This window comes from Chenopodium album, chromosome 24, assembly GCF_948465745.1.
Source record: "Chenopodium album chromosome 24, dcCheAlbu1.1, whole genome shotgun sequence".
NCBI classification, from domain to species: Eukaryota; Viridiplantae; Streptophyta; class Magnoliopsida; order Caryophyllales; family Amaranthaceae; genus Chenopodium; species Chenopodium album.
In genome coordinates this window covers 9,944,562-9,960,141 of record NC_137857.1, presented here as the reverse complement: position 1 = coordinate 9,960,141, position 15,580 = coordinate 9,944,562, and the positions used below count along the sequence as shown (strand labels likewise).

The window sequence follows — 15,580 nt, the reverse complement described above, 5'->3', positions numbered from 1 at the left end:
GACTCGAGTTTGAGGTGAATGTACTCAGGTATTATTGGATGTTCGGTCTTTTTTTTAATTTATTTAATTTCTAGAAAAAATTTCTGATATTGTTGATGTTTGTTTGTGTTTTGTGGAATTGATGGAATTTTACTTTGATTGAGAAATTTGAACTGTAAACTTCGAATTGTTTTTGGTAAATTGGCAAGTGAATTGGTGAGAGTTTTGAGTGGTTATATTACACATTGATGAAGTGTTTTGTTGTTAGTTACCCTTTATAATGGTTATCACTTATGAACAAGTGAACTTTTTTATTTTCCCTCTATAATCAATAAACGCCCAATGCAAGAAGTCAAGAGTTGGTTCACACTGAATTTCTGCCATTAATGCAACAGGGAGATCAACCAATACATTTTAAGAGACATAAAATATCTTTTCCTTTCTACTCGTAACTTCTTTTGCCTCTTTGTATCATCTTTGTCTTTCAAGCACTACTAAAATTCGGTCAATTTGCGACCGTTTTTCTACGACCGTCATGAAAACGGTCACAAAATATGAAATTTGCGACCGTTTTTAAGGCGGTCGCAGATTTGCGACCGTTTTTTGGTTATAAAACGGTCGCAAAGGTATTTAAATAATTTTTTAAAATAAAATACATGTCAAAAATAATTCAAAAAAAAAATAATGATATTGCGACCGTTAGTAGCGGTCGCAAATTTATACAATTGCGACTGTTTGAGAGTCGGTCGCAAATTTCTACAATTGCGACCGGTTTAGAGTCGGTCGCAAATCACTAAAATTGCGACCGTTTGTGAGTCGGTCGCAAATCACTAAAATTGCGACCGTTTATTGCCTGTCGCAAAAGATTTATTTTTTTTTTAAAAAAAGGTAATATATATAAAAGAGGAACACACCCTAACCCTAATAAGTGTACAGCCGCTCCACTTCCCCTTTCTCATTTTTTTTATTTCTCTTTCTTCTTCTCACGCCTCTCTCCTCTTTCCTCTCTCTCTTTCCTCTTCTTCTTTCCCTGATCTACTCCCCCTTCTCTTTCTGATTCATCCCCGTTTTTTTTCCTCCTCTTTCCCCTCTCTCTTCTCTATCTATCCTTCTCACGCCCCTCCTCTTTCACTCTCATCTCCTAATTCTCTGAATTTCACTGCCAAAAATGAAGAAAAGCACTTGAGAATTGAAGAATAAGAAGCCGAAAATCGCTGCTCATTCAAGCTTTGGCTCAAATCGGAAGCTTCGCTTGTGGTGTTGATGCCGGCGATTTCTCTCTCCTCACCGTCACAAGAACGAGCCTAAGAGAAGTCAAGGTTTTTTAGATCTGATTTTTTTTTTTTTTTTTTTTTTTTTAGAAAACTTCTAGATCTGATATTTAATTAAGGTTATATTGTTGATCTCAATTTTTTGTTTCGAATTTTTGATTATGTATAATTATTTAATTGTAATTTTAATTTTTAATTTTGAAAGATCTATATTATTGTTTTATTTCTGATTTGTGTTTTTTTATTGTAATTTTAGTTTATAATTTTTGAAAGATCTATGTTATTGCTTTATTTTTGATTTGTGGGTAATTTTCTGTAATTTGTATAATTATTGTATAACTTTATTTCTGATTTTGTGGGTAATTTTCTTAAATTTTTTAAATTTTGTGGGCGGCGGTGGGTTGAGGTGGTAGGTGAGCGGCGTTGGGTTAAGGTGGTTTCAGGTGAGCGGCGGCTGATTTACTATTTAGGGTGGGGAGTTGTGGTGGGTTGGCGGTGGTGGTGGGTTAGGTGGTTTCAGATGAGCGGCGGCGGGTTTTCGTGGTTAGGGTGGGCAGAAGTGGTGGGTAAAGGTGGTTTGGGTTGACAGTGGTAGTGGGCAAAGGTGGTTTCGGTGGTGTGAGGCTAGATGTGAAGTACAGTAGTGTGATTTTTTGTTTTTTTTTTAAATTTTAGCGACGGCTTATGGCGGTCGCTAATTCCAAAAATTGCGACCGCTGATATTACCTGTCGCAATTTTTAATTTTTGCGACCGTTTTCTAAACAGTCGTTGAAAATAATAAAAACGGTCGCAAAAAATCTGCGACCGTTTAAATGATTTTTTGCGACCACGTGAATAACGACCACCACCTTACGACCGTTGACGGTCGCAATTACTAATTGCGACCGTTTTTACTATAATCTGCGACCGTCAGAGACGGTTGCAATTTGGCCGAATTTTAGTAGTGAAGTATCAAAATTGAAGCTTATGTAATTTTAAAAAAAATTAAAAAAAAAAGTACCTAAATTGGAGCTTATGCAAAGACTATTGGGTATCGAAGCACATAAAAGATTAAAAGCACGTTTGCAAGGTAATACTTTTGAGCACCCAAACTTTAAAGGTTAAAATTTGAAAACCCACTGTCCTCGTTCTACACACATGATTTAGTTACCTCAATTTAGTCTTTCTCTAATTGCATTCATAAAATTAAAGGACTACAATTCACTTTAATGGATACTCCACGAGAAGTATTGACGAGCGATTTCGTGTCTATGTTCCCAGCTTGCTTTAATTTATGTGTGTATGTTTTTTACATTTTCAATTCCCTCAACCCTTTAACCTATCTGATAAAGTATAAACAAATTTCTTAGTCTCAACCATCAGTTTTAGCTTTTGGTTGAATTGGTTCTTTAACACTAACAAATGAACTTGTTTTGTTGTTCTTCTTTTTCCTCCCCCTCTTTCGCTCCATTTACTTCAATTAAAACAAAGTATTAATGAACTTCAATTCGTACCTTACGGAGGGGAACAACAGAAGGAAGTCCAATAAAGCTAACAATAAAGATGAAGCCAATAAAAGATTATGATTTAGTAATCTGATCATATAAACTAAATGATTTAAGTAATATACTTCGTTGTAAATAAAATATTATGATTTAGAGCCTGTTCACATTTACTTAATTTTAGTTCAGCTCTAATCACTAATCAGTTCAGTTCAGTTCAGCTCCTAATTTCCATCTCTCATAAAATATTCATTTCAGCTCAGTCCAGTTCCAATCAGTTTAGTTCAGTTCAGTTTAGCTCCAATCAGTTCAGTTCAATTCAGTAAATATGATCAGGCCCTTAGTTTAAGCTAGCAATGAACTCTACTTTTTGTTTATTTAAACTAAATTATAAAAATGTTATTTTTTTTTTTGAGGGAAAAATTATAAAAATGTTATAAATACGTAATAATAAGGATAATAAAGTTTTCAAAAAATCTGATCATTACTGAATTAAGTTATCAACTTACTTAATGTGAGCTGAACATAGCGTAAAAGCTTTTTTTTTTAAATTTTTAACAAGAAAATACAACGAAGTATGTTACTTAAATCATTGTTGTTTACAAAAGATAGCTTCCTACCGCAAGCAAAATGCGAAGCTACAACCATACTTGTGAACCTCAGCTTCCAAAGACATATTTTAGCAGAAGCTGAACTAGTAACTACATAAAGAAACCTAGTTAGTTTATACACAATATAATTATAACCCTACATACTAGACAAGAACCAAAGCCGAGAATATGAGTTTGTGAAAATTGTTCTAGTATGAGACCAAGAACGCAAACTATTCAGCTGCCATAGCAGCAAGAGCAGCGAGCTCTAATTCGTTGATTTATACAATAACACCCAAATACACAAGGGGAAATATCTTACTAAAATAGGTACCCAGCTTTTTATTTTTTCCGAGTAGCAGCTAGCTTAGGAGACAAGGTCGTCCACAAAATAGCAGCATCTAGTATCAACTTAACTAGTACATTCCTGACAACCTGCCTTATATTAATAGGAGTTTAGGACACACAATTTACTCACAAAAATCTCAACCCTTTTTTCAGTTTCATGAGAGTCATGTAGGCCAATTGCTGAGCAGGCTCCACAGGTTTGCTGATTTTTCTGAAGCAACAACTTGTTGTGCTCATAAACCGAGGCTGCAAAGTAGAAGACGCACGATTCAGCAACACACTTGGTCTATACTTGCCACGGGAGAATAGCTGAAAAGAGATAAGATGGCATCACTATTCACAATCACAAATAGACAAATAGAGAAAGGAGGAATAACATATACTCATCCGGTAATCCCCACCCCTACTCTCCAACTCATTCTTTACTAGCAGCAATAGTTGCTACTAACCTCCAAAAAAATATGGTTGCTATACATTTTGCATGACAAGGCTGATAGTCTGATAAGTGTGAATCAAAAGTTTTTTGTTTCATAAAGCAGAGTTATGTAGAGTGAAATTTCTTAAGAATTGTGTACTTGGTTAAGAAATAAAAAAAAGGGGCATGAAGCAGAAGAAATAAATCACCACAACAAATAGTGATATAGTGCTTTAGCGCTTCAAAAAAACTCAGTCAGCCTACAACCCTTAGGACTAACCTTCCACGAGTTCATTAATAGTCACATGCTCACATTACGAAGTAAAGAATACCCTTCAAAATTCGATCAACAACCCAAAAAATACCCCTATACATCACATACCAAAGTACCAACAATCCTAAAGCAGTTATCACATAGCCGTGCAGTGGCAGATCTTGAAGGATTTTCTCAGGGGAAGCAAAAAAGTATTAAAATGGCACATATTAAAATTTAAGAATAACACGAGGAGATTCAGATATTAAATGGGATGCAGAGGAGAAGTGCTAGGAATCAGAGCATGGGCATTGAGCATGTATTAAGTGTGTTGAGTACCTAATACATGCATTTAGGTTTTAGCAAGTCAACAAAAATTTACTCACTGTCCTTGCTTATATATGGCCCCATTTGGTTCAACCAATGGTATCAAGTATGGCTTTACGTACATTTAAACCCATGGTTCCAAAAGGAAAGTCAATGGTTGTTACAGTTGTAAAGACTATCTACAGTTTTTTCAGTGGTGGTGTTGGTATAACAGTAGGCAGGTGATCAGAGAAGGGTGGTGGTTCTTGTGGAAAACAAGCGACGGAGGGAGAAAGGCAATGATGGCAGGGGAGCACTGGGATGGCAAGTTTTCCATCACCAACAGTGTGTACTTTCCGTATTTAAAAAGGTTAAATATTTACAGCGTGTAATATTCCATGTATCAATCTTACATATGGCTGTTTCCAAGGTATGTCTGAGGCATCATTTTTATTTAGAAATAGCACAACATTTCTGCTCTATATAACTCAACTTACATAGTAGGATTGTGGTTCTGCAGGAAGAACATGTAACCAATTTTTATTCATCGACTGTTGAGTACCAGAAGCACCAAAATCCAGCACAGAAAGATGAGTACTTCCCTTATAAGGGTACACCAAAAAGTAAAAGGGCAAAGGTGATCATAAGAACAGACTGAAACAGTTACCTAAAATTTTTGACGTCTTCGATGCAATTCTTGAAAAGACACGAGGATTTCTATCAATCCAACATTTGAAACAGACAAATAAAGAAGAAGCTTTTAAATATGCTCTAAAAGGCTAAAACAAGATATTGCAAGCGACAAATGAACCCCAAGCAGAAGGAAAGAGAACGTACCTGAAATTATTATTCAAATGGAGCTCTTCCATGCACACGTGAACCTTAGCTTTCTTGAGCAACTTCCAAACATCAACAATAGTGTCTTCTACAGCTACCTGATTAGAGGTAAATAAATACCGTCTGTATCAGATGTCTCCTAAGAGTATCATATTGTAGCACAAGAGAATAATTATTTGTCAATTGATGGTAAAATACAAGTCAGCCAACATACATATTTATGCATTGAGCTACAATATGAGCTCAAAGCATCACCAACTCTCTCAAACACAACAAGCAGTTGTTGTGCATCAATAAGCGTGTTTTTGTACTCAGCTTGTTTGCTTCCAACATCAGTTTTAGATAATGAATCGATCTCATTTGTTAGGTATTGGCGAATGGTCAAGCCTACAAAACAACAGAAATTTACTACAGCTAATATAATGAGTTTATAAAATTTGAGCATATATGCAATGTACACAATATCCGAGTCAAGTGGAGCCACGACTTTTTCTCGGGCAATCAATAGCAGAGCCCCAAACTGTTTTAATGCTCCATACTGAACAAAAGTCCAAGCAATATCATTGATCGAATCAGTATATTGAACAAGCGACCGTGCAGCGTCCAAAAGCAGTTTCTACAACAATATTTTTGGGAAAGAAATTTAAGATAACGAACAAATATGAATAAATTTACAGCACTGAGACTACTTAACCACCTTATAGCTGCCAAAATAAACCTAGCCCCAATATATAGGTATAAACAAATGGACAAAGGACAAATCATAAGTTGCTCAAAAGTCAAGTTTGACTCATCGTTCATTACAATAAGGAACTGATCATGTGATCAATCTTGCAAGGTTCATAAGAGAGTAAGTCAACTCAAATGCTTGATGAACTAAAATTGTAACAATAAACAATAAAACAAGAGGAACAACTCGAATTTACATATAAATGAGCACTCGGATCTTTACATACAAGTTGGTCAATCAACACTTTGCTTACAACATTGCTGAAGAGGAACATTACAAGGCGTGAAGAGTAAGAAATAACCAACCGTTTTCCATAGGCACAGAAAACAAACAAGTTTGATGAGGGAGTCGCCTTGAGTCCATGAATACATAAGCTCCAGATAACTACAACCATTTAAGGACACCAGGAGCACAAGTGAATAACACAATGTCAAATACTAAACAAATAGAAATAATGAAGAATACTCGAGTAGAGAAGGATAAAGTACCTCAAACGAAGAAGGACAAAATGGATAGGAAGGCCATGTACTGAAGCAATAGTGCAACTGACATTAACAAGAGGAATAGTGTTGCAACGCATGAGCATTAGATCAATAATTTGAGCATTAGGACAGCAATGAGCAACATAGGCAAGCGCTGTAACGCTGTTAGGTGAGTGAGCATCAAGTGCAGGAAGAGCATCGGATTTACATAGTTCCCCATTGAGCAAAGCAAGCAAACACTTTCTGGCCCCAAATTCAGCACACTTTTCTACCAAAGATTTGGTTATCTCAGCAGGATGATTTTGAAGCAACTTCACAAAACGAGGTTTGCTATCTTTGTCAAGGATCCTTTCCAACCTTTCAGAAAATTCTCTCTTCATTTCGTGGTCAGATATAAGCACTGAGAGTGTGTACCCTAGAGTGAAAGAGATTAATCACTTGGGCAAGTCATCTCATGTCAAATATATACAGGTATATTTTTTTTAAAAAAACAACTATATACTTGATATAAAATACAGCTTAAAAACAACTATATACTTTTTTTTTTATTATTTTTTTTAAGGATAGACGAGCAATATATTACTGAGTAGCATCAAGTTCCACCAAAGATAAAATACTTTGGGGAAATAGTTTACAAATTCTCTCATCAGTCATCACACATACCCGTATCCCATCTAGCAACTAAATTGTCTATTGTATATCCTGCTCTCTTAACATGCGAAAAATTACATAAACTGAAAGACTTAGCAATACTAACATTAAAGGGTTCTGCAACACATTATTACTAGCAACCAAATTTGATTCGACAAAGAGAGCTACCAAAAAAAACAAACAACAAACAAAGCTATTAAAAAAAAAAACAAATTAAATTCAATTATCACATAAACAAAGAGGAAATCTTAGTTCATCAGGCTAAGTAACAAAACTTGTAAATCTAGGGGCAACTTCGTACATTCGCACATTTAATGAAGGGTAGTGTCGTAACTACAAGCATATGAATAGAAGACGGAACTATGACATGGCAAAGTTGGAAGTTATCCCTGTATTCACAGTTGTGTAATTAACAACAGTTCACATACTTTACAAGATTAATTAATTAACAGCAGATCACACACTTGACAAGATTAATAATCAACAATTTATAACATATTATAAATTGCCACATTTAGTAATCACAAAATTAACAGCAGGACAAATAATTGCCATCAAATATTAAATCCAGGGAAAATATCCAATCCCAAACCTAATTCAGTGGAACAATGGCTGATAATTGAAAAAGGGCAAGTTAAGCAACAAAATGCGAATTAACCCTAAACCCTACATTACATGAGCTCATGAATTTATGTGAAATCGACACCACTCTCTGATTTCAGAGCAATTGCAACTCTCATTAACACAGTTACAGAGCACAATTTCAATGATATCGTAGACAAATTATCAAAAGAAGGTACGATTAAAGGAGAAGAGCAAGAAATTAACTTACATACCTAATTGAGCAATGCAATGTCGACTGATTTTAAGCCTTTTTAACGATGCAAAAAATGGGCAATTTGAGTTAATGAAACGACGTTAGTAACAGCCATTTTAACGATGCAAAAAATGGGCCGTCAATATAAAAATAATACTTTTCAAGATGAGGGCCCACAAAAGCAGCTGATTAACAACATTTCGTTGATCAACCGGGTCGGCCTCCATAAACAAATTACCTCAGAAGCTGCTTCAATGGGAGTTTAGGGATATGTTTTTTTTTTTTGTTTATCAAATACATTAACTTGTATTTTCTATTAGATTAGATATCCTATCTTTCCTTCAATAAAAAAAAAAAAAAAAAAAAAAAAATCCTCTCTTCTCAGATTTCTCCATCCCTCCTCTTTCTGCCATTTCCTCCCAATTGTGAAAGCTCTGTTTTGTCATCAAAGGTAAAATCTTTTTCTTTTCTTTACTCTTTCTCATTTTCTCTTTTAAATACCTTGTGTTAATGCTTCAAATTCACTTCATTTTTCTCTAATTATTATATTGAAAAATGCAATATATAGCCCTTAGCGCTACATATACTCCCTCCGTCCCCAAATGATAGTCCCTTATGGCAAAAATCACGGGAATTAAGAAACTTAAATCAAAGTAGTAAAATTACATTAAAAAGATAAATTTACATTGGGTATGTAAAATAGTAGAGAGAGAAAATAAAAAAAGTACATTGAAAAACACAATTTACATGGGAAAGTTAAATTTGCACAAATATTATTGCAATTGGAGGAAATTTTGATAAAAAATTGATATTAATAGTACTTAAAAAAACACAAATGGGACTATCAATTTGGGATTAAAAATAAGCTATAAGGGACTATCATTTGGGGACGGAGGGAGTAACTATATAAATATTAAATTTATACTTGAAAATCATAAAAAGTTAAAAAATCATGAAAATATAAACACTAATTACACTAATTTACGTGTATTTTTGTCATTAATTCCTAATTTTATACAATTTCCAAGAGTAAATTTAATGCTTATATATAGCCCTTAGGGCTACATTTAGCATTATCCTTATTATATTTTCGCTTGCTAATTACTGCATTTAGATATAAGGTTGAATTTAAGAGAGTTTGACTGTATAAATAACTATAATTATATATATATATATATTTTTGAAAGGAGATAACTATAATATGGGTGTTTGCTAATTACTGCATTTGAATCCTTTTTTTTTTTTTTTTTATTGATTTTACAAGGTGTGTGTTTGTTGAAAAGTCCATGAGAGTTTGGCTGTGTAGATAACTATAATATGGGTGTGAGATAGACACTGTTGAATATCAAATTTCTTTTCTTTTCTTTTGGTATAAGAATTTAGGTGACGAAAAATAGATTTGGAGGGAAAAATCTTATAGCTTTGTTGATTCTTGATTTGCTACTACTTTTGATTCTCTTTCCAGATGTCAATCAAGATGGATCATGAAAAGGTTTTTGATGAATTGGTATGCATACTTGACCGCGATGACAAAGAAAGTTTCGTGGAGTTTCTTCGTGCGCATCCAGAAAGTATAGGAGAATATTTGGTGTCTATTTGTGCAGCAGCCTCATCCAAAAAATGTTTGACTACATTGGTCAATGAGGAGGCGTGCGATCAACTCCCTCAACTCAAGGGCTGGGCTGAATGTATTCATATAGTTTCATGTTTCTTCCCTGACCCTGATGTTATTAGCATAATGCTCGAGCGAGGTGCTATTGTGGAATGCAACATTAAGCGTGAAGTAGGTTTTCTTCAAAATTATGGGACTCCACTTTACCTTTTACTTGATCATTTTAGGTACCAACCTCCTAATTTAGTCATCCAATTTCAATTTTATGATCACGTGTTTCTGATCTCTTGTGCTCTTCCTGCAGTTGTGAAAGGGATTTGCCTCTACAATCGTGGTCTGAAGGCGATTCTATCTTCAAACTTATAATATTACTTTGCTCCTGGGAATCGGTTGGTCTTTTGTTTTTGCTGTTTGGAAAATAATTAGCTTATTGTTACTAAATGAATATGACTTATTACCTTCGTTACATATTATTTGCAACGAATTGACATAAATTAGAGAGGAAAATGTCTAATCGTTGCAAATAATATGTAACAGAGGTAGTATATGAGAATTGTGTCCAGCTTGCAACACATTTCGTTTCCTTATCATATGTTGTGACTGTATATGTGTGTTTGGATGAATATTGGCTTGTGATGTATCTAATATTGTCCTGTTTATTTCTTCAACATAGAAAAAAAATTTGGACTCTGCAAGGCTGCTAGCTTGCCATACTGAGTCAATCAATGAAATTGCTTGGACCTTTCTTCAGAATGGAAAATTGAAACAGTTAGCGGCTTTACTTTTGGTTGCTCGAGAGGAGGTTATGCGTCCAACTGGGACAGGTATGTTTACTTTCCAGCCATTTTGTCAGTATGTTTAGCTGCGTATATGTCATGTACAATTTCTTTTATGATTGTGTCAAATAGGGATGACAATTCAAGAACAGTTACGAATGAAATTGATGGATTGGGTTCTGAAGTCGATTCTGACCATCAGTACAAGTCTATGCTTATGGATGCCCGTGTGCTGTTTGATGTTTTTGAAAGAGCTGGTGATGCCTTAAGCTTATATCGTACCTCGATGGTTAAGCGAGTATGTTTAGAGGGAGTTCGTTCCAATCAATTAGTAAATCATCATCATTCATCAATATCAATTTTATGGTTCTCATCTCTTTTTTCTTTCAGATCCCTCCGGAGAAAGTGCTGATGGATGTTGTGCGCTGCTTAAGAAAGCTGGTTTTTCCTTGCAATCTGCAGACCTTGACTTGCGAGATTGTTACAGGTTAAGAGTGTCATTGTTCTTTCTAATCTCTCTTTTTATCCTTTTGCTTTATTCATGTACAATTGTTTCCCACATTCACAATGTTTGTTGAGAAAACTTTGCTTTGCATCTAATATTGGGTTAACAGGGAACATGGTGAGCTTTGGAAGGCAAACTTGTTTAAGCTATCAGGTAAGTCATAGTTTAAGTTTGACAATAAGGCGATTTATATCGGGGCATTATAATTGCAGGTGCAATTTTATTTTCCTGATTTTGTGATGCATTCTTGGAATAGATACTCCAAGTCTGGACAACAAATTTTTGCATCAGTTTCCAAGTTTTGGCACCGCACTTTGCAATCTTCGATCTGTAAGTAAAATGATGTTGGGAATCAAATAAACAACTTTCTACTGATAAATTTGTGAGATTTTATCTGTTGCATCATGTGACTGTAGGAAATCTTATTCCAACTTTTCTTATGCAAATTCTCCATTGTTCTTAAACATTGAATACATGTTGTTTGTTGCTGCCAGTTCTTAGCCTCATGGTCTTTAGGTGTGCTGTGTGCAGCTTATGGGATGGATGGCTAGTTTTCCTAATAAGCGGTTTCAACCCAACATAATACACTTTAAGTGGTTGATAACTTTATGTTAATTATTACTAGTATTACTATCATTTATGTTTTATCTATTAGATTATGCTTTTTGAACTTTTACATTAAATATGAACACTATAAATTTGCCAAAAATCGAAATAGAGAATGCACCCTTAATCCAACCAACAAAGGAACTGTGACGAGTATTCTGGGTCATGGCCAAAACCAAAAGTCACCTGAACTTGAGATCACCAGACCCAAAATCGATCCCCCTGATTGTTTTGCCAACCCTTAACTGTTGTGTGAAATGCTAATATAGATAATCATACATTCGAAAACAAAAAAAATGGTTGTCAACTGTAAAGTCTTGAGGAAAACTCCTCTGCAAATTTCCTTTACATTTTTCTTTTGTTGGTCATAATTGAAAGCTTGTGCGTTGTCAGGCTCACTGGGATCCTTTGCTCGCTAGGCTCACTTCAAGGGAAGTTCTAAACTTATGTCCATCTGTCCCAGCATCGCGGTTGCTTAGCACAGCAGCTGGTTCAAACTTACCTCGTAAGAATTCTAAACTTATGTCCATCTGTCCTAGTAATTTTATTCTACTTTAAAGTGGTGCTTGTGTAGCTAACTACTAGCTTTTTAAGGGTTTCCAAGTGTTTAATTGTTTGAACGCCAATAATGATAAAAACTGTGGAGATATAGCTATAAATTTACCCTTATTTCTAGTTGTATCTTTAACTTTATGTTGTAGTTGGCCAATATGGATCTATGCTAAAAGTATTTTTATTGTATGAATTTCATATTTAAGCTTCTACATAGTATCTTTACCTTGTAACTGCTGTAAAATTAGCAATTTTTTTTTAGGCTCTAATTTTCTCCCTTTTCACATGTTTCTTACAAAATTGTATGAAAATTCACCTATGATCGATCTTTATTAATATAGGGAAGAAAAAGTAGGGACGATATTGTTGAATTGTACTGGATTCATGCATTAACGATAAAATAGCAACCCAAATATACAATTTTTGCGTCACTAGGAAATTAAATCCACACACTAATAGTCTATGTTCATATCATTAGCTTGATTTCTTCCAACTTAGCTAGATTTGCTAGATTCGAACTTCATGCAGAGTGGAGGATTTACACCAGCCAAAGCAAGTATTGCACTAGGCAAACTCCATATACCATCACCACAAATCAACCCGGAAGCAACTGCAGGCGCGAACATATCAGCCTTAGCCTTATTGTTGTACTCCCACACGAAGAGTATCAAGCTACCAACACACATGTCAATAGCAAAGTAGCCTCCAATGTAGAATGGTATAGCCATGGCCATCGGAATTGGTATAAACTTCGAGTATTTCTCACCTACCACGTCTTTTAGTCCATTTATAACAATTGCAACAACGAAAAATATTATGCATAGCAAGAGACAATGTTTAGGCAACGAACTCACTCCTTCAACTCCAAGAAGAGCTATGTTTCGATATAAGGATGCAAATGGTGCCGGATATGTGGTCTTTGGCAATCCAAGATCAGGGTAAGCCATGTAGAAAATCCAGAAGACACACGGTGATATGATACAGCCCATTGCAGTCCCTGCTATTTGGCTCACAAACATTGATCGAGGTGAGGCTAGTGTCATGTAACCTGTTTTAAAGTCTTGTGTAAGGTCTGATGCTGTTGAGACGATGTTCATCATAACACCACAGGCCGCGAGCCCTGCAACAATCCCACCATGAGAAGCACCGGCCCATCCACCAATCGTGAAGATTGCTAACTTTCCGTAAGTAGATGCCAAGGACCAGTCAGTTAGGCCACAACCATATGCGTTACAAAAAGCTAAAATTGGTGCAACAATGTACATGACTAAGATATGGTACCACTTGAGTGGATGGATGATCTTTGGAAGTGCACTCATGGCAATTATAGCAATGGCGACGTAACCAGCTGCTGCAAACCAATTTGGGATGCTGTCCTTGAGGAAATATTGAGTTCTTCGTTGGTCATCGAATGATTCAGGGGAGACTTCAGGGGTCTTATGTTCGTTAGAGGGGAGGATTGCGCCGGAGTTCTTTGCCTTGTACTGCTTGTACAAGCCTGACATTGATCTATAGAAGATTTTAACAAAATTGTATAGTCCATCAGCCAAAATTATGGCTATTGCAATAAAAATCTGCAATCAAAAGATTAGATATTATAAATTATTTTTTGTTTATCATCAATTCTCATTGAAAATACAATAATCAAACATAAACTTTATACCTTGTAGCCCTGCAAGCCATGAAGGCTGCTGTCTGCAAGGGTGTCGTCGAACCAATGTCCTTTTTGTTTCGCTATAAGAGGCCACATGATACCATATGATATAATTGCTCCGAGTAGCAAAGATATGTTAACAATGTAAGGGCATATCATACCCACACCAACATACGTTGCAGAAAAATCGAAGTAAAACCTGCAGTACGTACATTGTAGTTAGGACGGTCTTCTCTCAAAACTAAATTGATCTGTTCATGTAAGGTATGTATAATAGCTGTAAGGGAGGCTAGTAAACATGACATTTATCAGTTTAGCATGAAAACTAAATAAATAGTAGAAGATTTTCATGTAACACATACTTTTGATCATAGGCTTTTAGGCCAAAAGTTGGGAAATTCACAAATCCGCAATCATCACCTCCTGCAAAGAACCATTGGAAGAAACCCCACAAGAAGCTGAAAGAGAAGAATTTGCCTAAAATCTTCACCTTTTTCCTACAGTTAAAAAATAACAAGGTAAAGAACAAATGTTAGCCAATATTGGAACGACTCGATTCGATTCACCCCATTAATGAATTACAATGGAATCAAGTATTCAAGCTAATAAGAATGTAAAGCTTACTTGGCTATAATGGCACCTTCTGGAGTGTGAAAGCTATTGATGAGATGAGCAGTAGCAGTCCCACTTGGGTAAATGAGTTTGTAGTCGATAATCATAATCTAAGCATCCATGTTTTAAAGCATATATAGATTATTATGTGCAATATGATACGATACAATCACGAATTAAATCAAGTATTGACTCCATTCTTTTTTATTCTACCGATATAAATCCGTCAAAAAATAAATATACTTTTAATGAAATAAATAAACGTATTTTAAAAGGGAAAGAGATAGGATAGGAAATATAGAGCTCCGATTTCCCTCCAAATCACTCCAATTTTGAAGGGATGGTATCTACTAGAGAGCGAGGGAGGGAATTCAAGGAACTTCTCCCTCCTCGCTCTCCCTCCCCTTTAACCAAACAAAGGAACTCGCTCTCCTCCTTCCCCTCTTTTGGTCCATTTACTTCTATTCAAACAAAGTGTTCGCTAATAAAATTGAATACGTACCTTACGAAGGGGAACAACAGAAAGAAGTCCAATAAAGCTAACAATAAAGATGAAGCCAATCATCCATCCAAGAGAAGGATTCTTGGTGTCATGTAAAGAGCCATCTCCCAACTTTGCAATTCTATCACTCATCCCAAGAACGTAACTTGCCGCACCTCCTGCTCAATATCAATAATTTTTTCCTTGATTACATAGTTTAATTTACACATACAAGTAAAAGGCGAAATCATTTATGCATAATCAATCTAATTGTACAATGACTAGTCTAATATAGTGTAACACCAGTATAATGACTAGTCTAATAGAGTTCAACCCCTCGACACAAGCAAGTTGAGAGAGAGAGTCCATTCCACCAGATCAAGTAAGAGTTCATCCCAAAACTATAGGTCAATAAGAGTAATATTATAGATCGTTACACTATTATTGTCAAAGTGAGATGCTAATATGCGTTGTTTGGAAGTGTTACATAATAATTCTACACTGACTTTGTGAGGCTACATAATTTAGAGCCATGTTCGTGTGCACGTCCAGTGTGTTACTTTATTTTTCTAATTGGTTTATTGGTTGATATAATTATTATGTTCCGTCGTATTTATCCAA

The 15,580-nt window shown here is 35.3% G+C and overlaps 1 protein-coding gene and 1 long non-coding RNA gene across 2 annotated transcripts; one reads left to right on the top strand and one right to left on the bottom strand.

Moving 5' to 3' along the window:
• Window positions 1–9,944: 9,944 nt before the first annotated feature.
• LOC145610318 (uncharacterized) lies at window positions 9,945–10,521 on the top strand. Its single transcript, XR_014106270.1, has 3 exons — window positions 9,945–10,000; window positions 10,078–10,162; window positions 10,447–10,521. It is a non-coding gene; the product is annotated as an uncharacterized LOC145610318 (long non-coding RNA).
• A 2,054-nt stretch (window positions 10,522–12,575) lies between these two features.
• LOC145610133 (putative metal-nicotianamine transporter YSL7) lies at window positions 12,576–15,146 on the bottom strand. The gene is made up of 5 exons (XM_081665401.1): window positions 14,981–15,146; window positions 14,491–14,588; window positions 14,229–14,363; window positions 13,876–14,065; window positions 12,576–13,786 (listed from the first exon to the last, which is right to left on the bottom strand). The coding sequence occupies exons 1-5, from the start codon at window positions 15,110–15,112 to the stop codon at window positions 12,707–12,709; spliced, it is 1,635 nt and encodes a 544-aa protein (XP_081521527.1). The 5' UTR covers window positions 15,113–15,146; the 3' UTR covers window positions 12,576–12,706.
• Window positions 15,147–15,580: the final 434 nt, after the last annotated feature.

Bases quoted from the DNA above. Each gene is read 5' to 3' on its own strand.
- LOC145610133 (XM_081665401.1), bottom strand. From the start codon at position 15,112: ATGAGTGATAGAATTGCAAAGTTGGGAGATGGCTCTTTACATGACACC. The intron at 14,589-14,980 runs GTACGTATTCAA...ATGGATGCTTAG, and splicing joins CTGTTGTTCCCCTTCGTAAG to ATTATGATTATCGACTACAA. The intron at 14,364-14,490 runs GTAAGCTTTACA...TTTTAACTGTAG, and splicing joins GAAGGTGCCATTATAGCCAA to GAAAAAGGTGAAGATTTTAG.